Here is a 23,054-nt window from a genome sequence, read left to right as displayed (position 1 = left end):
AACCTAGACATTTTCACATTGCACATACAGATCTCTTCACCGTTTTTAACATCCATAAAGTTCCCTGTTTGAACAAAGTATTTTTTAATTTTTGTTTTGTTAATCCTCATGATATTTTTCCATTGATTTTTAGAGAGGAAAAGATAGAAACCTTGATGTGAGAGAAATATCGGTTGGTTGCTTCCTACATGTACCCTGACCAGCGTTTGGGCCGGGAAGGAGCCTTCAACCAAGATACGTGCTCTTGACTACAATCGAACCTGGGACCCTTTGTTTTATTTTATTTTATTTTTTAATATATTTTATTGATTTTTTTTTTTTTTTTTTTTTTTTTTTTTTTTTTTTTACAGAGAGGAAGAGAGAGTTAGAAACATCGATGAGAGAGAATCATCTGTCAGCTGCTTCCTGCACACTCCCACTGGTGATGTGCCCACAACCAAGGTACATGCCCTTAACAAGAATCGAACCCGGGACCTTTGAGTCAGCAGGCCGACGCTCTATCCACTGAGCCAAACCGGCTTTGGCAAAAACTGGGCTTTGGTCTGCAGGCCAAAACTGGCTAGGACTGAATGGACTATTTTATAATTGTTTTCCAGCTTTGCTATTACAAAGAATGCTCAGGTGTGTGTGTGTGTGTGTGTGTGTGTGTGTGTATTGCAGGCTCAGCTTCATTTAAATCTTCAGTATTGGTTCCATTAGTCTTGACCATTATCTTTGTAAATGGAAAGTGTAGCTTTGCAAACTAGGTTGATGGTTTCTGCCCCGAGAACCGAGTCTTGGGAAGATGCTTTCTGGCAACCAGACTGCCTGCAAGATTAGACTTGTGCCTGAGGGATTTGATCACTGGTTGGGTACATGCTCCACAGAATCCTCAAGTAAATGTTCATCAGTCCCTGCACTTTATGCACATTTAGCCCTGATACTTGTAGTAGGTCTCATCTTTATTTTACAGCTGATGAAAGGGGCCTGAAAAATATCTGTTTTTCACAATACACACTAGTGTATTGTGGGGCTGGCTGGAGGTAGCCTTGTGTGGCTTTATTTGAGGAAGGAGGCCGGGCCTGTGCTAAAGGAAACCTGGAGCTGCCTCCTGAACTTAGGGTCCTGGAGGAAGCCCTCTGAGTTTTGATACTGGCTTCCTCTCCTGGAGCCATGTGACCTCACGGAGACTGACAGTCTGCCTTGGGGTGAAATGGAGAATAGTAACCCTCCAACATTTCCCCTGTAGCTCAAAAAAGGGGGACAGCGGTAGGGGGTGAGTTATTTTTAAATCAAGGTTGTATGCATATTAAGGAGTCAGGTGATTCAGTAAGGCTTGTAACAATGGATCTGCCATCCCTGTTTTTTCCTTTTCTAAGCCCTTCTCCACCCCATACCCCCCCCCCTCTCTTCTTCCCCTCCCCTTCCCTGCCTCCCTGCTTTCAATCCTAGCTCCTCTGTGTCTCTGATATTAAGCCTTACCTTCTACATACCCAGACCCTAACCCCCCTCCATTACTGTGTTACTGGGTCTTAATTTTGGTAAGATCAATATTCTGAGCATTGGAAAGGTAGTGCTGAGCTGTTGAGTCATACAGTGACTCTACCCTGCTCACTTCCTGATATTTTGTTGTCTTGTTCTTGTCACTAACTGATGTAAAAATCCTAGTTGTCTGTCTGATTTTGTCTTGGGACCATCAAAGTGATAGGCATGGTCTCTCCCTCACGGAAGGAAGCCTCCCTCACAGCTTCTTACCTCATCAGGACAAGTCATACATCTGTCCTGAGAGCATCCTCATCCTCCTTTGTTAAATTTACCATTTTCCGTAGCCCATTTTTCTTTATTTCTTTCTTTTTTTTTTTTTTTTGGCTTAGTCCCTTATTTTTGTGGAGAATGCCCTCTAGCAGCTTCCTGAGAAAAGAGCTGGGGAGGAGTCTTTTTGAGACCTTGTGTGTCTGAATGTGTGTTTATTCTGTCTTCACATTTCAATGATAATTTGAGTATAGAGTCTAGGTTCGAAATAATTCCCCTTTAGAGATCTGATGGCACTGCGTTAGTTGGAAGTCTGAATCCTTTCTGATGACTTGGTGCCTTTGATCCATTTTCCTTGCCAGGAGCTTGGGGTGTTTACTTCTTAGTGTGGCGGACTGGACAGTGCAGAGCTGGTTTACTTTTCAGTGGACTGAGCACTTCACTCCTTCGAAGCCCGGAAATCACATCCTTCAGTTCCAGGAACTTCCTGAGTTACGTTGATATCCTCCACACCTTTTTCTTTCTTCCCTAAGCTACTGAACGAGTCCTCTAATTTCCCAGTTTTTTTCTCTGACCTTGTCCTTTATGTCCTATTTCATGGATGCAATCAACACCTTTTTAAAAATATTGATGATAATCTTAATTTGTTAAAATAGTTCCCATTTTTGGCTCTGGCTTTTGCTCTGGTGTGTGTCCTGCCACGGCTTTCCTTGGCTGCCTGGTGCTCTTTAATCTCATATTGGAGAGCAGCCTGACGTGCTGGAGGGAAGCTCAGTGCGGGAGGTGCTGGTGGGACTGTGGCCGTTTGTCTCCGGCAGTGCTTTCCCACTTGTGATTTTTGTGGCAATATATCAAGTATTGGCAATACTGAGACTTTTGGTTGTCACAGTTGGGGGATGCTACTGGCCAGAGAAATGTTGCTATGAACACTCACAGTGTACAGGAGCTCCACAACAAAGACCCGACTAAAATATCAAAAGTGTTGAGGTGGAGAAACCCTGGGTGAGGGTGATCCCAGAGGAGTCAGGTCTTAGTGTGACTTGAATCTGTGGGGCTGGCGGGGAAGAGGTCACCGTACAGCAGCAAAAGTAGGTTTACAGCTGTGACTATGCAAGACAGTTTATTCTTATTATTTATTAATTGTTTATCTTCCATACAAGCAACTGTAAACCTACTTTTGCCCCACCCTGTATTTCTCTATTTCCAGCACAGGTAGTTCCTGCTTTGTGGCTTCAGCATGCACAAATTCTATACCACCGTTTGGGTAGATAACCCAGTCTCCCAGCAACATGGTTCAAATTTCAGTTGCTGTGGACATGTACTAACTCGGATGCTAGCTCTTCAGTGCAGAAAGCACATTCACAGAGCAGATGCGCATCAGCACCAGTGACCTGCCCAGGCCCTCCTCTCATCTGTGGGTGGCTGGTTGCTGCACATCTGTGAACTCTGCTCCCTCGGGATGACAGCTCGCGGCGCGGCGGCGTCTCCTGTTCTCCCTGCAGTGGAGTGGGCTGCAGAGCTAGTGCGTTTAGTGCCACTGATGTGTTAGCTCCTCATTCTCTTAGCGACTTGAATAAAAGTGTCAAAACTTGCTTTTTTACCATCAAACACAGCTCTCATCAATTCGGCCAGTGGACAAAGAGGTTATTTCCACTTTCATGGACTCTAGGACAGGCTATTGCTGCTATGACTGGAGATTTTGCAATTACTTTAGCCGAGGCTTGGAAGAAATTGAAAGCATCGTAACAAAATGTGACAGTAATGCACAGTGTGGCAGAATTCAAACTGAACATAAACTGGCTTGTATTTGACCGGGGAAAGGCTGGCGCTGCTGCTATGAGAGGAAGTTGATGAAGGTGACCTTGTCAACATGAGGGAGGAAACGGTGCAGATGTCGCAGAGGAAGTGACTGACGGGATTTCACATGCAGGGACTTCTCAGAGATGGTTCCTCAGAGATGGTTGTGAAAAAAGTATGATGTGGGAAGCCCATCCCAAAACACTTCCAGTATTTCTAAAGATTTAAATCAGTGTACTAAGTAAATAATAGCTTAACTATTTAAAAAATATATATATTTTATTGATTTTTACAGAGAGGAAGGGAGAGGGATAGAGAGTTAGAAACATCGATGAAAGAAACATCAACCAGCTGCCTCCTGCACACCCCCCACCAGGGATGTGCCCGCAACCAAGGTACATGCCCCTGACCGGAATCGAACCCGGGACCCTTCAGTCCACAGGCCGACGTTCAATCCACTGAGCTAAACCGGTTTTGGCTAGCTTAACTATTTTTTTTGATTTCTATATACATTTATTACTGTCATTGAATGTTTTGAGAAAAAATTTTAAAGCTCGTAGGACAACAATCTTACCTGTTGGTTATTAGGCCACCTCACATGGTCATATTTGCGGACCCACAGCTACTTGCAGAGCGAGGGTGGCCTGTATGTTACTTGCCTTCAACTCTGCCTACTGCTTCCCCACCCATGGGCCCTCCATTGTGTCCTTTATAAAATAAACTTCCAGTCTGATGCCACGCGGAAGGCCATGCCTGACTGCAGCGTGAGGCACAGGCATGGTGATTTAAAATATACATGAAAATAGAAAAGTGTAATGAACCGCGGGTACCAGGTGCCCTCCATCCAGCTCCAATAACAGCATTCTGCTCTCGCATCCACTTCTCTAACTCACACAGTAACATTTATTTTTTATTGTTTATTTATTTCTATTAAATCTTTATTGTTCAGATTATTATAGTTGTTCCTCTTCCCCCCCCACCCCCCGTAGTACCCTCCACCTGGATCCCGCCCCACCCTCTGATCTTACCGTCCCCTCCCTCCACTGTCCTTATCCATAGGTGTACAATTTTTGTCCAGTCTCTCCCTGCATCTCCCACAACCCCTGAGGGTGGTCAGTCCACTCACTTTCTATGCCCCTGATTCTATTATATTCACCAGATTATTCTGTTCATTAGATTTTTTTATTCACTTGATTTTTATATTCACTTGTTGATAGATAAATATTTGTTGTTCATAATTCTTATCTTTACCTTTTTCTTCTTCCTCCTCTTCTTTTAAAAAAAAAATATTTTATTGACTTTTTACCGAGAGGAAGGGAGAGGGATAGAGAGCTAGAAAGATCGATGAAAGAGAAACATCGACCAGTTGCCTCTTGCACACCCCCTACTGGGGATGTGCCCACAACCAATGTACATGCCTTTGACCTGAATCGAACCTGGGATCTTTCATTCCACAGACCAACGTTCTATCCATTGAGCTAAACCAGTTTCAGTTTCTTCCTCTTTTTAAAGAATACTTTTCAGCATTTCATATAATACTAGTTTGGCGGTGATGAACTCCTTTAGCTTTTTCTTATCTGTGAAGAAGCTCTTTATCTGACCTTCAGTTCTGAATGATAGCTGTGCTGGGTAGAGTAATCTTGGTTGTAGGTTCTTGCTATTCATCACTTTGAATATTTCTTGCCACTTCTATCTGGCCTGCATAGTTTCTGTTGAGAAATCAGCTGACAATCATATGGGCACTCCCTTGTAGATAATTTGTATTTCCCTTGCTGCTTTTAATATTCACTCTTTTTCTTTTGCTCTTGGAATTTTAATTATGATGTGTATTGGTGTGGTCCTCTTTGGATTCCTTTTATTTGGTGTTCTCTGCGCTTCCTGGACTTGTAAGTCTATTTCTTTCCCTAGGTGGAGGAAGTTTTCGGTCATTACTTCTTCAAATAGGTTTTCAGTATCTTGCTCTCTCTCTCTTCTTCTGGCACCCCGTAATTCAGATGTTGGTATGCTTGAAGTTGTCCCAGAGGCTTCCTATACTATCTTCATATTTTTGGATTATTTTTTCTTTTTGCTTTTCCAGTTGGGTATTCTTTGCTTCTTTGTATTTCAAATCTTTGACTTGATTCTTGTGTTCCTCAAGTCTGCTGTTGTATCTCTGTATATTATTTTTTATTTCAGTCATTGTATGCTTAATTTCTAGTTGGTCCTTTTTTATATCCCCGAGAATCTCACTAAATTTATTGGCCTTTTCTTTTTTTAGTGGTTTATTTCTTTCTTTCTTTCTTTCTTTCTTTTTTTTTTTTTTAATTTATTGATTGAGCCGAAACTGGTTTGGCTCAGTGGTAGAGCATCCGTCTGTGGACTGAAAGGTCCCAGGTTCGATTTGGTCAAGGGCATGTACATTGGTTGCACATCCCCGGTAGGGGGTGTGCAAGAGGCAGCTGGTCGATGTTTCTCTCTCATCGACATTTCTAGCTCTCTATCCGTCTCCCTTCCTCCTCTCTGTAAAATATCAATAAAATATATTTAAACAAAACAAAATAAAACAAAAATTTATTGATTGATTATGGTATCACATAATTGTCCTCATTGGCTTTTTCTATAAAATTCTTGAAAAACTTTATAATCGTGGTTTTGAACTCTGTATCCAGTCATTTGCTTTCCTCCATTTTTTTTTTTTTCATTTGTGACCTGTTTCTTTGTCTCTGCATTTTGCTGCTTTCCTGAGTTGATGGAGTGGCTTTGTGTGTTAGATATCCTAGCAGGGCCCAGTGGCTGAGCCTCCCCAGTTTCCTGAGGTGGAGACTCTTGGTGTGCTCCTTAGTGGGCTGTGTGCACAGTCTTGTTGTAGTTAAATTTTGATTGTTGTATCACTGGGAGGAATTGATCTCCAGGCCAAATGGCTGTGAGGATCAGCTGTGCTGGAGACACCCTTATAAGTCAGACTTGCTTCATCGGGGCTTTGGTGCTCACTAAGTCTGCCCCCTGAGTGTGTCCCTTATGGATCTGAGGAGTTGTAATCTGGATAGTCCTACTTTGACCCCTGGGTACACTGGTCTTGGATCTCCAAGGAGGTGCTAATTTAGCCTCTGCCTGAGGCCACCCAACAGGAGCTACAGAGAGATCTGCAGATTCCTCTTTGTTTGAAGTTTGGAGGTGCCCAGATGAGACTGAACTGTGAAGCAGTGCAAGTGCTGTGGGGCTTTGGGCCTTCTTTCAGATTTTCTGAGTCTCTCTGACTCAGCTGCAGTTTGTTAGGTAAGTTTAGATTTTAAAGGACCAGGCAATTCATATGCAAAGCCTCTGTGTACAGCTTGGATGGGGCAGAGTCTCAGGGTGGAGCAAACAGCAATGGCTTCCTGTCAGCCCTGCCCTAAGAGGCCTCCGGGTCTCAGTGTCCCCTGGTAATCACTGCAAGCACTTCTGAGAGAAAGCTGTGCTCGTGTTCTTCCCACTGCCAGACAGTCCAGTTTCTCTCTGTATGAGTCTGGGTCCCCAGAGTCTTGCCCAGAATTGGAGTTCAGAGCAATCAGGAGCTTGTGTCTCCCTGTGGATTGAAAAAGCCAGCTGCCTACTCAGTTGTTAGCCCTCTCTGTGTGCGTGCCTCCGTGCCTCTGCACTTTACTTCTGCAGCTCCTGTGAATCTCCCCGGACATTCAGTCTTCAGTCAGACACTTTATCCACTGAGTACTAAACCAGCTAAGGCTTAGTCATTTTAAGTGAAAAAAATTACTGGAATGTTTAAATTGAAAAAGTTTTGAACAATTAAGCATAGAAGGTAGAGAATGCCTTGCATGCTTTCCCATTTCCCTGTTCCATTACCCAAAGGTAACTCAATAGCTTGCATATCTTCTTAGGCATTTTGCCTGTACATGTGTGCACAGAAACACACAGAATGTTTCTGAGAGATGAAGCTGCTGCTTCCTTGGTAAAGCTCCTTTGGTGTCTAAAAGTTCAGTGGAGTCAGAATAAGCAGGTCAGTGTTGAGCCAACTGGTTAACCACTGCAGTGGCTTATATAATCATGCTCTTGTTTACTGGCAAGTTGCCATCACCTTTGCAGGCTGGGCTAAGCTTTAGGCCACTGGTAAGCTGGGGCTTTCAACAGTTCATTTCCTGGTTGGCAAGGAAATAAAAGGATTTGTTCTCACCCTACCTTACTTTTGAGTTCAGGCAACTTAAAGCTGCCCAGAGTCCGAAGGTGACATGCTCATTAAAAGCTGGGCTGTGGTGTTTCCCATAAAATCCACCGGCCTGGGGACGTCTGGTCTATTAACCCCTGTCTACTGGGTTTGTGGTGTACATATGACTCACAAATATCTTTTTTTTTTTTAATAGTTGTGTTTTTTTATTGTTTTTAGAGAAAGAGGAAGGGAGAGAGAGATAGAAACATTAAAGATGAAAGAATCGTTGATGGGCTGCCTCCTGCATGCCCCCTACTGGGGATCAAGCCCCAAACCCTGACATGTACCCTGACTAGCAATTGAACTGTGATCTTCTGGTTTATGGGTCAATGCTCAACCACTGAGCCACACCAGCCGGGCCAATTTGCAAATATCATTGCCAATGATTTTCTCTTGTCGCACAGCTGATCTTGTTCATCGCTCTCAGTTTCAATAAGGCTACTGAACTCCTGTTCCGAGGTGTCAGGGTCGCTTCTCTTCAGCCCTGTTCTTTCGCCTCTACTCGAGAGGCCGGACTTCTATATAATTCTTTAACGACCCTCTGTTTCAGCGGGACCCTGAGATGTCTGAAAGCTTGGAAGGGTTTGCTAGCTGGAGATCACTGAGGTGTTCTTCCCAAACTGTTACCTTTGTGGTAGATGGAGACATCAGACTATTTAAAAAAAAAAAAAAAATATATATATATATATATATATATATATATATATATATATATATATATTATTGATTTTTTACAGAGAGGAAGGGAGAGAGATAGAGAGCTAGAAATGTCGATAAGAGAGAAACATCGACCAGCTGCCTCCCGCACCCCCCCTCCCCCACCGGGGATGTGCCCGCAACCAATGCACATGCCCTTGACTGGAATCAAACCCGGGACACCCCAGTCCGCAGACTGACGCTCTACCACTGAACCAAAACCAGTTTCAGCGACATCAGACTATTAATCACTGTTTAAAATAACTATGAAAATAGCCAAAACACCGGTTTGGCTCAGTGGCTAGAACGTGGGCCTTGGACTGAAAGGTCCCAAGTTGGATTCCGGTCAAGGGCATGTACTTGGTTTTGGGCACATCCCCAGTGGGGGGTGTGCAGGAGGCAGCTGATTGATGTTTCTCTCTCATCAATGTTTCTGACTCTCTATCCCTCTTTCTCTCTGTAAAAAAAATCAATAAAATATATCTTTACTAAAAACAAACAAACAAATAAATAAATAAAACAACTACGGAAATGAAATACCAGAGCTGCCGATTGGTCCTTTGCCTTTCGAACATCAAGGCTTTTGTGCAAACGCCTTCTGTTCTATTCGGACAGGATGCGGGTTTCTCACCTCATCTGAACAGGCTGGGGTGCAGGGCAGAGTGCTGCTGCTGCAGGCACAAATGAAAATTGTAAAAAATCAATTTCCAGCTCGGCCTCCCTTCCTGGGGCTGCACTGCTGAAGACCCAGATAGAGGCGCCTACCTCCCATTCATCCTATTTCTGGAAGCAAGCAAATGCTCTCTAATTGCAGGCTTGGGCGAACGCCTCAGCAGTGTTTCTCACTGCGCTAATTGGTAAAATATAATTTTCAACTCACTGTGTCCTGCTTTGCAAAATAATAGTTGGCAGCTGAGTTGCCAATTTATTTCCTGAAGTGAAACTGCTTTTTAGTATAGCATTAGGGATAATGGGCCTTTGGAAATCCCGGGGAGACCTTGTGCTGTGTACAAGGACCATTACAGTTCAGATTTCAGCCTATGAGCACCAAGTGCCTATTGACTTGATGTCTTTTCCTGGGCTTTTTTATTAAATTAAATTTCAATGATGAATTTTGGGGGGCCGGCTTCTGGGAACATTAGTCAATTCGGCCCATTAGTTGAGCCCTATGATGGGCCTGTGTGTTTCTTATTGATTTGGAAGGGAGGTGGTTTTCTTTGGGCTAAGACCTTAGCTTCTGGCAGGCTCTTGTCAGCCTCAATGTGGTTGGCCTTGCCAGCTTCCTGGAAATACTGTCAGCTTGTGAGTAAAGTTGGTGTGACACTTGGCTTTTCTTAGAGTGGCCATCGTGTCCACAGAGAATCGCTATCTGGCATAGAGAAAGGCTTTCCATTCAAAGTTTAATCTCTCTAAGCTTCAGTTCCCTTGTCCAAAGATTGGTGAAAATAATTGTACTATGTTAACAGATTTTCATGAGGATTAATTAAAATAATGCACGTAAAGTATGCAGTGCCTGATACTTCATAAATAGTGTTTACTGTAATCATGCCAGTAAATATAGGTAACTTTTCTTAATATGGTAACAATTATCTTGACACTGATTCCTTGACACTGATACCTTCTTTGACACTGATACCTTCTTCTTCTTTTATCATTAAGGCAATTTTCCTTAATGATACATTTATTTCTTAAATCTAAAATGAAGAATTTAATTGAATGGATTGCCTTTATATAAGTTAGGATTAGGTTAAATTTAGTGGCAGAAAATACCAAGAACAGAGAAGACAGTTTATTTCTCCCCCAAGTGTAAGAAGCCAGTGCTGTTACAGTGGTTCCCTGGTCTCCAGGATAGGGAGGGGGCTCCACCTTCAGCACGTGATGACCGCCTGAGACTCCAGGCCCCAAGCTGCCCGCTATCAATATAGGTAATGTTGTCTGGTCTGCTCACTCAGGAGTCCCGATGCCTCGTTAGGCAAAATACACGTCAGAGAGTGGGAGATAAGCCTCACTCTTGGTACCAACTTCTGCATCAGAATCCAGTCAGAAGATGGGAATCATAGGTGTTTAACAAAAAAAGTTTTAAAAAAATATATTTTATTGATTTTTTACAGAGAGGAAGGGAGAGGATAGAGAGTTAGAAACATCGATGAGAGAGAAACATTGATCTACTGGGGGTGTGCAGGAGGCAGTTGCAGTCTGATGCTCTATTCAGTTGCATTCTGATGCTCTATTCACTGAACCAAATTGGTTAGGGCTGTTTAACAGAACTTAGTCAAAGAGTTGTTATCTAGGTGGAAAGTGTTAACTGTTAACTGAAATGGCCCAAAGCAAAGACTGAGATGTCACCGAAACCGGTGTGGCTCAGTGGATAGAGCGTCAGCCTGCGGACTGAAAGGTCCCAGGTTGGATCCCGGTCAAGGGCATGTACCTTGGTTGTGGGCACATCCCCAGTAGGGGGTGTGCAAGAGGCAGCTGATCGATGCTTCTCTCTCATCGATGTTTCTAACTTTCTATCCCTCTCTCTTCCTCTCTGTAAAAAATCAATAAAAATATATATATATATATATATATATATATATATATATATATAATAAATAATATATATATATATATATATATATATATATATAGAGAGAGAGAGAGAGAGAGAGAGAGAGAGAGAGAGAGAGAGAGAGAGAGACTAAGATGTCATGGAGGTGGGAACTATGCAGGCCGGGAAACAAAGATATTGGAGTTATTAAAACTTGGAGCCTGGCCCTTGTTGGGTTGGCCCAGTGGACAGAGCCCTGGCCCTCAGAGTGAAGGGTCCCAGTTTTGATTCTGGTCAAGGACACATACGTTGCTCACAGGCTAAATTTCAGGCCCTGGTTGGGGCATGTGCAATAGGCAACCAATCTATGTGTCTCTCTCACATCAATATTTCTCTCTCTGTCTCTCCCCCTCCTGTCCACTCTCTAAAAACCAATGGAAAAATACCCTCGGCTGAGGATTACCAACAATAACAACTTTAGGAGCGTGGAGGGGAGCCCTGTGAGGCTGATAGATCTCTGGGGAAGCGGCCGCATGGCTGGTGCTGGCCTCTCAGCTTGGAAGGATTGGTGGGCCTGGGCCCACACCTGAGGTGGGTGGGCCTGGTGGCGGCTGGTGAGAAACTGACTGAGGGCTACCAATCTGCAAACAGGACCAACTACTGTAGAGGAAGGAATTGCTGCATCAGAGTGAAGCAATGTGTGGTGACTTCACAGGGACAGGAAGCAGACAATCAGGAAGTTGGTCTCCGCAGGTTCCTCTCAGCTCCTCTGCTGCAGACCACAGCAGGGGTAGCTACTAGATTCACCCCAGCATTGGACTATACACTTAGAACAATTGGGCCTTCAAAACAATTTGATGGGAACTAAGTCAGGCATAGGAAAGGTTATCTAGAAAAGGCTAAGTGGCCAACCGTCCCTCCAACCGTCTGACCAGTCCGTATAAATGACACACACTAGCAATTTTAAAAATAAACGTTGACTCGAGTATGCATGATATCTATAAAGCTCTTGCTGGCACCAATAGCATGCAACACCAGAAGAATGTATCTGAATACCAACTATTGGTACAATGTACCTCAGAAGCTGAAAGAAAGCATCGCTATCAACAGAATATGTCTGAAGACCAACTATTTAATTTCCTTTCAGTGTGCACGAATCCATGCACTGGGCCACTAGTTTAGGAAAAAAATAATGACCATTCATGTACCCACCACGTAGTGTACAATTTTAGGGCCTGGATTTGCTCTCCCTGACCTAATTTAGTGCTCATTGTTTTTTAGTTTTATGATACATGTATGCATCTCTAAGTGATCCATAGCACTGGTTTGCAGGTTCTGAGGCTCTATGTAAATGACCTCACACTGTATGCATTCTCACACAAATTACTTTAAGTACTGTGGTCGTGCAATTCCTCCATTTTTATATGTGGCTCATTCATGACCACACACGTTTATCTGATTTACTGGTCAACACTTAGATGGTTTCAAATTTTTGAAAATTAAAAACAGTGCTACCATTTGCCTTATCATATAGGTTTCCTTGGGCATTTTGTGCAGGAGTCTCTCTAAATCAAGGACTAGAATTGATGCATTGTACTATATGCATCAATGTACCTTTACTCTTATGAGATCTTGCCAAATTGTTCTCCAAAATTAAACCATTTTATACTCTCATTGTCAAGTGTATCAGAGTTCCAATTTTTTGCCTTTGTCAACACTTAGTATTTGTCAAACAAAATTTTTTTTTTGCCAAATACATTATTTATTTTGGGGTGGGGGGTAATGCTCACTCAAGGATATTTTTTCCATTGATTTTTAGAGAGTGGGAGGGAAGGAGAGAAAAGCAGGGCGGGGGGAGAGGGGGAAGAGAGAGGACATACTAGTAGATGAGAGACATCAATTAGTTGCTTCCCAAATGCACTCCAATTGGGACTGGGGTTTGAACCAGCACCCTGGCTATGTGCCTGCAACCTTTTTGGTGTATGAGATAATGCTTCAAACAATCGAGCCACCAGACTGGGGCTTCAGTCTCTAACATTTGAGATAGTTTGTTAACAACAGAAATCAGAGCTGCAGCTGAAATCGGTTTGGCTCAGTAGATAGAGCGCCGGCCTGCAGACTGAAAGGTCCCAGGTTCGATTCCGGTCAAGGGCATGTATCTTGGTTGCGGGCACATCCCCACTATGGGATGTGCAGGAGGCAGCTGATGGATGTTTCTAACTATCTCTCTTCCTCTCTGTAAAAAATCAATTAAAAAAATAAATCAGAGCTGCAGCTAAGGAGACACTGGGAACAGGTGTCCTTTATCCTTCATGGATATCGCAAAATCTGTGTATTTAAACATTTCCCCACTTAAAATGCCGCTGTTTCCTGTTTGTGGGGTTTTATTGCCAGGGTCTTGGTAAGATCTCCCATATCAATGGCCCAAGGTGGAGTGTTGGACTCAACACAGCCTGACTTGAGCATAATTATAAGCATTTAGATAATGCTGGCATTTTCTGAACACCTAGCACACAGCTCCAGCATCCCCAGTGAACACAGTGGTCTCTGGCCGCCTGGTCTATCCCGACTGCAGAGAAACCTTGATGGGCTGAGCCTTGGTCTGCCTGCTTCCCACTCCCTGTGTGAGAGAGGGAGCCCCGGCCCACCCTGTAGAACTTGCTGTCAAACCACAGAGTACATGGGAAGAGCTGCTGATCTGTGAGCACAAAACCGCTGCGATAGGCCAATGAAAACTGTGTTTTGGAAAGAGAGAGGCTGTGTGGGATGTTGCTACTGCAGAGCTGCTGGGCTGACACCAGGCTGGTGCCTCCCTGCTTAGTTCCTCCTGAGCCGCCCTCCTGGTGCCCAGGAACTGCCACCATGTTGGGGGGAGGAAGGGAGAACAGCAGCCCTGGAAGGCCTCCTGTGTCACTGGGCACTTCTTCCTGTGACAGTTGCAAATGGCTTTCTGGACAAAACACTGTCACATGGCCCCTGTCCCTGAAAGCTGTGAGCCCCTTTATGGAGGGGCTGGTGGAGCAGCAGCGAGGACCTGGCTCAGTGTGGTGTGGGCTCTCGTTCCTGACATGGGTCCCCATGTCCTGGGCCTGCCTTTCTGTAGCCTCACCCTAGGGCTGGCAGGGTTTGACCCTGAGCTTGGGAAGAAATGACAAATGATGTTATGAGTCTAAGAGATAAAGGACCAAGTTTCTCCAGTGACACAAGTATTTCTCTCCAGACTTTAGGGCCCGGGCTCCAGGCTGTTTCCCTTTTTGCTCCCATAGGAAGCCCTGTGCTATGGCCATGTGATATCCCAGCAGCCCCAGGTTTCTGGTCAGGACTTCAGTCCTTCCAACTCCAGCAGCCAAGATGAGCCAGCCCCACTCCCTCCAGGATGACATGTAAGCAAGTGTGGTCTCACCAGGGTGACCCTATAAGACTTCTGCTGGAGGTTTCTGGGCAAGGAATGTCTGCCATGTGATGATCACACCCCCAAAGGGAAGCATGCAGCCGAGGTATCCTCTGGGAGTCCCAGCCTTTATGAAGGATGCCGCCAGCCATGGGGAAGGCAGTGCTGGGTCTTCAGAACATCACTGGTTTCATTTCTTGCAACTGAAATCGTCTTAACTTGTGCCCTGGGGATGCTGATCACTACTTTGATCTGAGCCGTGGTCCCGATGTGTAGAGACAACTGGGAATTAGCACTTGGTCCCTTCTGAGAACCCCAGGGCCCTGGGCTGTGGGCTCCGGGAGAGACTGTCCTGACCTATTGGCCCTAATAGTCCAGGCAGAGGTGGACCCTCCTTCCCAGAGGTGAGGGGACCTAAGCTTCCTGTCCTAAGGGATCTACCATCAGTCATGTCCATGCAAATATGGTCCATCACTGGGCTTCAAGAGCAAGTCCCCTAGGAGAGTCTGAATAGCTGGTAAATATTCATGATGCCCTTTCCCCCTACTTAGTCATACCAGCAGTTCAAGCCATAGCCTCGCCCTGGCCCATTCAGGTCAATGGATAGAGAGTCTGGGTTTTGATTCTGGTCAAGAGCATGTTCCTTGGTTGTAGGCACACCCACTGGGCAGAGCAGATGTGGATTAACAACAACATCAGCAACAACAAAAAAGCACCCCCAATCCTCCCCCCACCCCCAAACACAGCCTCCGGCTCCTCTGTCTGTGTTCTGGGTCTCCCCCTCTGACCCCGGGACGTGGCTTCCAGGGGCGATCAGGCGCCTTTTCTCCTATCAGCCCTGGGCAGCCAGGAGCCTGCCTGTCCCGCCCGGTGTGCGCTCCCTGACATGAAGGTGGGGCCTCCCGCTCCCCTGAGTCTGCTTGGGCCTCTGTCGTTCCTTTCCCTCCTAATGGGTCATTAAGGTTAAGTACCCTCAGTGAATGATTAAAAAAAGAGACTGGGCGAGCAAGAGCATAAACTGATTAAAAGTTAATACTCAGCTTAATGTTAACACTCAGTTAAATTACAACAGTGAGAATAGTTTGGTGGTATTTTCCATATAGTCCAAGAATAGACATCAAATCATTGGGACTGAACAGACTCAAGTATATGCGATATATAAGAATGTATGTGTGCGGCCCTGGCCAGTGTGGCTCAGTTGGTTGATGTCCTCTTGTGCACTGAAAGGTTGCTGGTTTGATTCTTGGTCAGGGCACATACCCAGGTTTTGGGTCAATCCCTGGTAGGGGGTGTGCAAGAGGCAGCCCATTGATGTTTCTCTCTCACATCTATGTTTCTCTCTATCCCTGCCCCTTCCTCTCTCTCTCTCTAAAAATAAATGAAAATAAAATGTTAAGTGAATTTTCTGTGTGGTGCCTCCTGTGGCTGGATGAGCTTCGACTCTCAGTTGCCGGCAGCTCCCAGGACCTCCCAGCTGCTGCTGCTGAGCTGACAGCCCTTGAAGACTTGAGCCCAAACTTGGCTAATCTTTCTTTTTCTTTTTATTAAATATGTTTTTATTTGTTTCAGAGAGGAAGAGTGAGGGAGAAAGAGATAGAAACATTAATGATGAAAGAGAATTGTTTGATCAGATGCCTCCTGCATGCCCCTGGGCATGTGCCCTGATTGGGAATCGAGCTGTGACTTCCTGGTTTATAGGTCAATGCTCAACCACTGAGCTACACTGGCTGGGCTGGGCTAGGCTAATTTTTCGTATTTATTTGCAGTTGGCAGTGAATGGCTGTCCCTCACTGGGCCTTTGCCCCCAGGTCAACACCAGGCTGGGTCCCTGGAGAGGCCGGCATGGGGCTTGGTGCTCTCACGCCCAGGGCGCCTTAGCTGGACTCTGCCTACCCCAGGCCCTGGTCTGAAGCCAGAGCTCCAGAGCTCCTTTTCCACTGGCCGCCGAGGAAAGCTGGGCAGAGTCTGAAGGGGAGGAAGCATCTGTTAGAAACACAGTTTCATCAGAGTGAAAGCTAATTTTAAGACATTTGGAAGTGGCTGCTGGGACAGAGGTCCCTAAACTCCTGGGGACAGGATTGTCTGCTGGGTGACCATGAGGGGACGACACTCAGCTAGCTCCAGGTCCAGTTTCTTTATCCCGCTGTGGGTGGCCATTCTGGGGCAAAGGTCCCAGAACCTTATAGCTGAAAACTCCAGGACCCTTAGCGTGCCGGTGCCAGCCCTTCGGCGGGCACACACTCAGGGAGAGCGGGGGGCGGGGGGGGCAGCAGCTGCGATGACCGTCACGTGCACTCTCTCCATGCCCTCCTTCTTCCGACACCAGCTCAGTGGACATGCAATCCCAGCCCAATGCAATGGTAACTTTTCTCAGAGCCACATTTTAAAAAGTGAAAAGAAACAGGTGGAATTAGTTTTCACAATGCATTTGCTTTCAGCCAAATATTGAAAATAGGATTTCAACCAGTTAGAGATAGATTTTATATTTGTGTTTGGCACTAAGTCTTTGCTATCTGGTGTAGGTTCTGTGGGGCTCAGAGCGGGAAGGGGCTGAGGGCTGGGCGAGAAGACCACGTTATCTCTCAGCCAGAGCACGGCCTGGGCTGTGGGTCTGGACTGCATGGGTCTCCCAGATAAGCTGCCCGGACAGCCCTTCTTGAGGACCCACTGCCCATCCCCCGTGACCTGTGGTGGTCCCCTGTGCAGGGTATTGCAGGTCCCCTGGGGTTTGGCCCCTCAGAGAGGCTTCTAATGCCCCATAGGAAGAAGAGGAGTCACCGCAAACAGAGTGGCGTTGTTAATATTATACATGGCAGTCCATGCGCACTGCGATACGATGGTTCACATATCACATCATACACAGGCAGCCTCTGCCCAGGCAGTCAGTGTCCCCCGCATCCCTGGGAGGCAGGATGGATGCAAGTTATTCCCACCCCCACGCCGTTCTCAAGCCCAGTGCCGCCTGCAGGCGCTGCTGTCCGGCTGGGTCTGCAGGCTGGTTTTCCCAGGGTGTGGCCAAACCAAGAGATCACTCAATGTGATCCATGAATTTAGGTGGTTTTTCTACCAAAAACTTTATTATAATGAAGGCAGCTGCCTACCAACTATGAGCGCCAGCAAGCGTTTCCGCAGGAGCCAGGAAAGGGCCTGGGTCACCCAGGGAGAGGCTGAGCCTCGAGGAGAGGGAGGGCGGGTGAGATGAGAGACCACGCCAGCCTGGCCCTGCCACTGTCCGCGGAGACCTCCCGGGTGTCCCTGTGAACATCACAAAGACGCAGATAGGCGCCAGTGGGTTTCCTAACATGACCCGTCCCGTGCACCCACGTCAAACGTCCCTCGTTCCTCGTGGATGGGCTAGAGCACATGTGTCAAACACAAGGCCCGCGGGCCAAATCCGTCCCGCCAGGCCTTGCAATGTGGCCCGCACCGCGCTGTCATCACTGCACTCTGCTGCGTTTCCATCACAATGACAGTTTATGACTGTTCAGTAAACCATTCGGCCCGCGATTTAGGCTGGATTTTAGATTTTGGCCCCTTCTCTGATTGAGTTCGACACCCCTAGGCTAGAGCTTCGGCGTGCCTTTCTGAGTTGATACAGAATGTCACAGCATGACCTTGGTGAGGAGCCAGGACAATTCGCTTCCCGCCTGCACAGTGGCTTTGAAGATCAAGTTAAGAGTTGATCTTACAGGGTGAACCTACAGGCTACAGATACATGGAGGTGGCTATTCTGAGTAATCATTACTATTGATTTTTTCTTATTCTCACTGCAACTGGTATCGTCTTGGGGCTTCTGAGAATTTTCTCACCAAAAACCCTCTGCCACCTTCAGTTCCCTGGATAAGAACATGAACTTGCCTTCAACCCACGACCCAACTTGTCATTCAGAGATCTCATTCAGTCCAGTGGCCAGGAACTGGCTGGAGCTGGAACTCGCTCAACCTCTCCCTCCCCACCACTCCTTTTTTTATGACCAGATAAGAAAGGCATTCCTCACACCTGTCCTGCAAGTCAGGTGTTAAGGTCAGTCAGGTGATCAAAAATGGGTGGGGACCAGGTGGGGATTCCTGCCCTCAGGGAAGAGGAAGGAACTGAGTGGAGAGCTGGTGCCAGGGCCCCCATGGCCTCAGTCCCCACCCACAGGGTGGAGGCCTCACTGGGGATGGGACGTGGAGCTGACCGCAGCCTTCATGGTTATTACTTCACTTATGTTCCCTGTAAGGATGACTCAAGATTTTAAATCTTTAAACTGGAGACTCCTGCCGGCCCCACACCCGGTGCTGTCCCGGGGAGAGGCCACAGTCCCAGGCGGGCAGTGGGCCCCGCTGACTGATGACCTAATGCCCCCTCCTCTGATGCCGGGGTCAGGGAGGGGCCCCCTGGCCGCTTACCTTTGCCTGGCACCTCTGGGCGCCTGGGCGGAGACTGTGATGAGACAGAGGGAGGCTCTGTTACTTCTGCCTAGTCATGTCCTGAATGCAAATGGGCAACAACAGAGCTGCCCCCTCCATTGTTCATCCATAGGCCACCACACGTGAGCACGGCGTAACGTGCCCAGCATTCCGCTTCTCCCCCAAATCCCCTCCTCCACTTTTTAAAGATCCATTAAGATATTAGAGGCCTGCTGCACTAAATTTGTGCCAGAGTAGCCTTCCTTCCCCGGCTGCTGGCACCAGCTTCCCTCAGCCCAGGCTTCATCAGGAATGACGTTCGGAATGAAGTCTGGTCTAATTAGCATATTACCCCTTTTTTATTAGAGATATTTTGCATTTAAAGTATACAGTATGATGAGTTTTGACAAATGTGTACAGCCGTGCAAAACGCCAGCAAAACCAATTGTCAACAATTCCTGTCATATACAAATATTCACTTTCCGTCCCTTCTGCTTCTCTCACCGTAGTTCTGCCTTTTCTAAAACTCCATGTAGATTGGACCCAGTGGCGTGTGCCGTTTTGTGTCTGGCTTTTTCAGTCAGCATAATGTCTGTGACATTCTTATTACATTGCCATGGGTCTCACTAGTGTTTCTCTTTTCTCTACCGAGTAATATTCCATTGTATGGATATATCACACTTCTTAAAAATTTTCACTTAGAGTTTACATTCAACATTATTCTGTGTTACTTTCAGCTGAACAGCATGGTGGTTAGACAATCATATACTTTACACAGTGTTACCCTGACACCATAAATATTACAATATTATCAACTATATTCCTTATGTAGTACTTTACATCCTTATGACTATTTTATAATTACCAGTTTGTTCTTTTTTTTTTTTTTTTTAAATATATCTTATTGATTTTTACAGAGAGGAAGAGAGGGACAGAGAGTTAGAAACATTGATGAGAGAGAAACATCCATCAGCTGCCTCTTGCACACCCCCCACTGGGGATGTGCCCGCAACTAAGGTACATGCCCTTGACCGAAATCAAACCTGAGACTGACGCTCTATCCATTGAGCCAAACCGGTTTCGTCCGGTTTGTACTTCTTAATTCCTTCACTTTTTCCACCTGACCCCCAATCCCAGTCCCACCGGCAACTACCAGTTTTTTTCTCTGTACCTATGAGTTTGTTTCTGTTTGTTCGTTCATTTTGTTCTTTCGATTCCACATATACGTGAAATTGTGTGGTATTTGTCTTTCTCTGCCTGACTTATTTCACTTAGTGTAATACCCTCTAGGTTCCCCTTTGCAGTCACAAATGGCAAGATTTCATTCCTTTTAATGGCTGAGTAATATTCCACGGTATATATATGTACCACATCCTCTTTACCCATTCACTTGTCAGTGGACACCTGTGCCACAATTTCTTATGTGCTCTCTTCTTTTTGACTTTGCAAGAGATGGTCTTTCCAGTCCCCTCCTAATGGGGTGACCCTCTGGGCCACGGAAGGTCTCTGTGTGCTGAGTTTTACCTCCCACCTCTTCCTGCTAAACCAGGCCTTTCTCCCACCCCATCCCTCCTTTGCCTTTGAACTTCTGCAAAGCAGACCTACTCCTCTGCTGGGGGTTTAAGATTGTGTTTAAAATAATCACTTATTGCACAAATGACATAAAATAACACCAAGAGATGCCAACTAAAATCTAAAAAAAAAAAAAAAAAAAAAAAAAAAAAAAGGGGGGGGGGGGGGGGGGGGGGGGGGGGGGGGGGCGAGGACAGGACCATGTGCAGCTCCAGCAGCCCAGCATTTGGGATCCAGAGCCACTTCAGCAGACGGCCAGTTCCTCACCACCTGCTCTCGGAAGCGCTGTGCCTGTGCCAGAGGCGTATTTCACTCTATATTTCCCTCATGTGGGCACCCTGTTATATTTGTAGATGAATCACATTTTCACATAATTATTTTAAACTTTTGAAACATTTAAAAATAATATATGAGTTTGGTAAAAAAAAAAAAAAAAAAAATTTAACAGTACAGAAATATGCAAAATTCTCACTGCTCCGGCAGCCCCTGCGAGCAGGTTGGTGAGACTCGCCCCCCCGACATTTCCACGTCCGATGTGCATGCTGTTTAAACTCGATAGAACCGGGCCCCCATGTCCAAGCCTTGGCTCAGTGACAAGCCCAAAGGAAACACACAGTTGGCTACACTTTTGACAGCAGCGCAGGTCTTTGCTCGGTCTGCACAGAAGGTGTCTGAGAGCGATAAGGAGGCAGGCCCTCGGCACAGGTGTCTCCGCCAGGACGCTGCTTCCTGTGAGACAGCGCTGGTGCTCACGCCATCCCTCACAGCGAGAGGCTCTGCGGAGTCACAACCCCCAAACCACCAGCATCAGCTCCTCACTTCCTGCTGCACACCCTGGGTGAGTCCCTCCCCTGCGGGAGCCAAGTGTCTGTACCCTTCCTGCCGGTGACCTGGGAAGGCAGCTTCGGATCTCCCCTCCTGTTGCGAAGGGGATTCTGCTTTCTAAGAGGGGGTTCCCTTAACAGAAATAGAGGTTCCTGAGCTGGACAGCCCGAAGGAAGGCGCGTGCCTTCTAGGGTCCCCCTGCAAAACTCCTTACAAAGGTCATCTCTTGTCCCAGCCGCAAATAGGCCCGTCCTCTCTTTTTCCCAGACTCTGTCTCCTCCCCTCCCCTCCCCTCCCCTCCTCTTCCCTCCCCTCCCCTCCTCCCCCCTCCTCCTCCCCTCCTCCCCCCTCCTCCCCTGCCCTCCCCTCCCCTCCCTCCTCCCCCCTCCCCTCCCCTTCTCCCCCCTCCTCCCCTGCCCTCCCCTCCCTTCCCCTCCCCTCTGCTCTCCTCTCCTCCCCTCTTCTTTTCTCTCCTCTTCTCTCCTCTCCGACTGCCTGTGCAGCCCCTTCTTCTGGGAAGAAGTGCCATGTGTGTAGACTGTAATAATTTGTCCCTGCCATGTACACACGCAAGAAAGACCAAAGCACGTGTGCGATTTCTACACCAAGTGGAGGTCCCCCAGGGCCTGGCACCTTGCTCCCTCAGTGCCCACGAGCTCATTCTGTTTAGTACAAACAGAACCAGCACTGCCTCGTGCCTTCCACCGGGAGTAAATGAGCCGTTAAAAAATTCAACACATTTTTACTTTTAAAAATACATCTTATTGATTTTTTTTTTTTTACAGAGAGGGAAGGAGACGGATAGATAGTTAGAAACATCAATGAGAGAGAAACATCGACCCGCTGCCTCCTGCACACCCCCTACTGGGGATGTGACCGCAACCAAGGTACATACCCTTGACTGGAATCGAACCTGGGACCTTTCAGGCCATAGGCTGATGCTCTATCCACTGAGCCAAACCGGTTAGGGCTCAACACATTTTTAGTCAAAAAAGTAATACTCTCAATGAGGAGCAATCGGAACCCCAGTGCACTGCTGGCAGGAGCGTGAAAGGCAGCTGCTGCGGAAGGCGGTACGGGGTTTCTCATAACATTAAACATAGAACGACCACCCCACCGGCTTCCAGTGGACAGGGCATCTGAAGGCAGGCACCGTGCTCACAGCAGCATTATTCAGAGATCATAATAATCTTGCCACTCAGTGTACCTTATGCCTCATTAATGGCCTTTTACTAGTACACAGCTGTGTGAATGTGTTTACTGGGTAAGTTCCCAAGAAAAGGATTTTTGGGTCAAAGGGCATGTGTATCCAAAGTGCTGACAGGTACTGTAAAATTGCCCTGCAGAAAAGGTGCACCAATTTACATTCCTCCCAAGGGGCCCATTGGCCCTTCCTCCCTCCTTCCTCCTTTCCTTCCTCCTTCCTCCTTCCTCTCTTCCTTATACTTAACAGACAAGCAAAAACTTTTACTTTTTCCGTAGTAACATAACAGGAATAAAAATAAAATGTACATTACAACTTCTCATAGTTCGGGGTCGGCTGGTTCTCAGGCATCCAGCTCCGTAGGCACGCTCTTCATTTTACTGTCACATTGCCTTCTTAGTCCAGCACGTTTCTTTGACTCACCAGATCTTGAAATGTTTGAGTCTTATGCATGCCTTTTGTCTTGTCAAAACAAAGTTAAAAGTACATTTTTCATTCTAAAGAATGACTCTTGTACTCAAGGTTTAATTTTATTTTTGGTTGCGATCATGCTTTATATGATAATTTCCTTGTAGTATTTAATTTAATTTTGGACACGTAATACATTTACACGACTCATAATTTAAAAATATGTACTGTGTGAGGCTCTCTTTCCCTTCACTAGTTCCTACCTCCTTTCCTCTCCTCTGAAACGCTGTTTTTAGTGTCTTATAGATTCTTCCAGAGTTTATTTATGA

The 23,054-nt window shown here is 46.3% G+C and overlaps 1 protein-coding gene and 2 long non-coding RNA genes across 4 annotated transcripts in view; 2 read left to right on the top strand and 1 right to left on the bottom strand.

Moving 5' to 3' along the window:
• SLC20A1 (solute carrier family 20 member 1) overlaps positions 1-23,054 on the top strand; it is a 38,542-nt gene that overhangs the window by 14,644 nt on the left and 844 nt on the right. Inside the window, exon 12 of one of the 2 annotated variants that reach the window (XM_045580982.1) lies at positions 15,984-15,994. The exons of the other annotated variant lie outside the window; for it this stretch is intronic. Coding sequence (XP_045436938.1) covers positions 15,984-15,990 — 7 coding nt within the window. The 3' untranslated portion in view covers positions 15,991-15,994. Of the gene's footprint in view, positions 1-15,983; positions 15,995-23,054 lie in introns of those variants that run through there. 2 annotated transcript variants of the gene reach the window in all.
• On the bottom strand, positions 1,777-21,861 carry LOC118717658. The gene is made up of 3 exons (XR_004987553.2): positions 21,850-21,861; positions 11,572-11,575; positions 1,777-2,301 (listed from the first exon to the last, which is right to left on the bottom strand). It is a non-coding gene; the product is annotated as an uncharacterized LOC118717658 (long non-coding RNA).
• Positions 2,296-3,603, top strand: LOC118717657. The gene is made up of 2 exons (XR_004987552.1): positions 2,296-2,833; positions 2,939-3,603. It is a non-coding gene; the product is annotated as an uncharacterized LOC118717657 (long non-coding RNA).

This window comes from Pipistrellus kuhlii, unplaced genomic scaffold, assembly GCF_014108245.1.
Source record: "Pipistrellus kuhlii isolate mPipKuh1 unplaced genomic scaffold, mPipKuh1.p scaffold_m20_p_13, whole genome shotgun sequence".
NCBI lineage: Eukaryota > Metazoa > Chordata > Mammalia > Chiroptera > Vespertilionidae > Pipistrellus > Pipistrellus kuhlii.
This window is presented reverse-complemented; position numbering and strand designations above follow the sequence as displayed.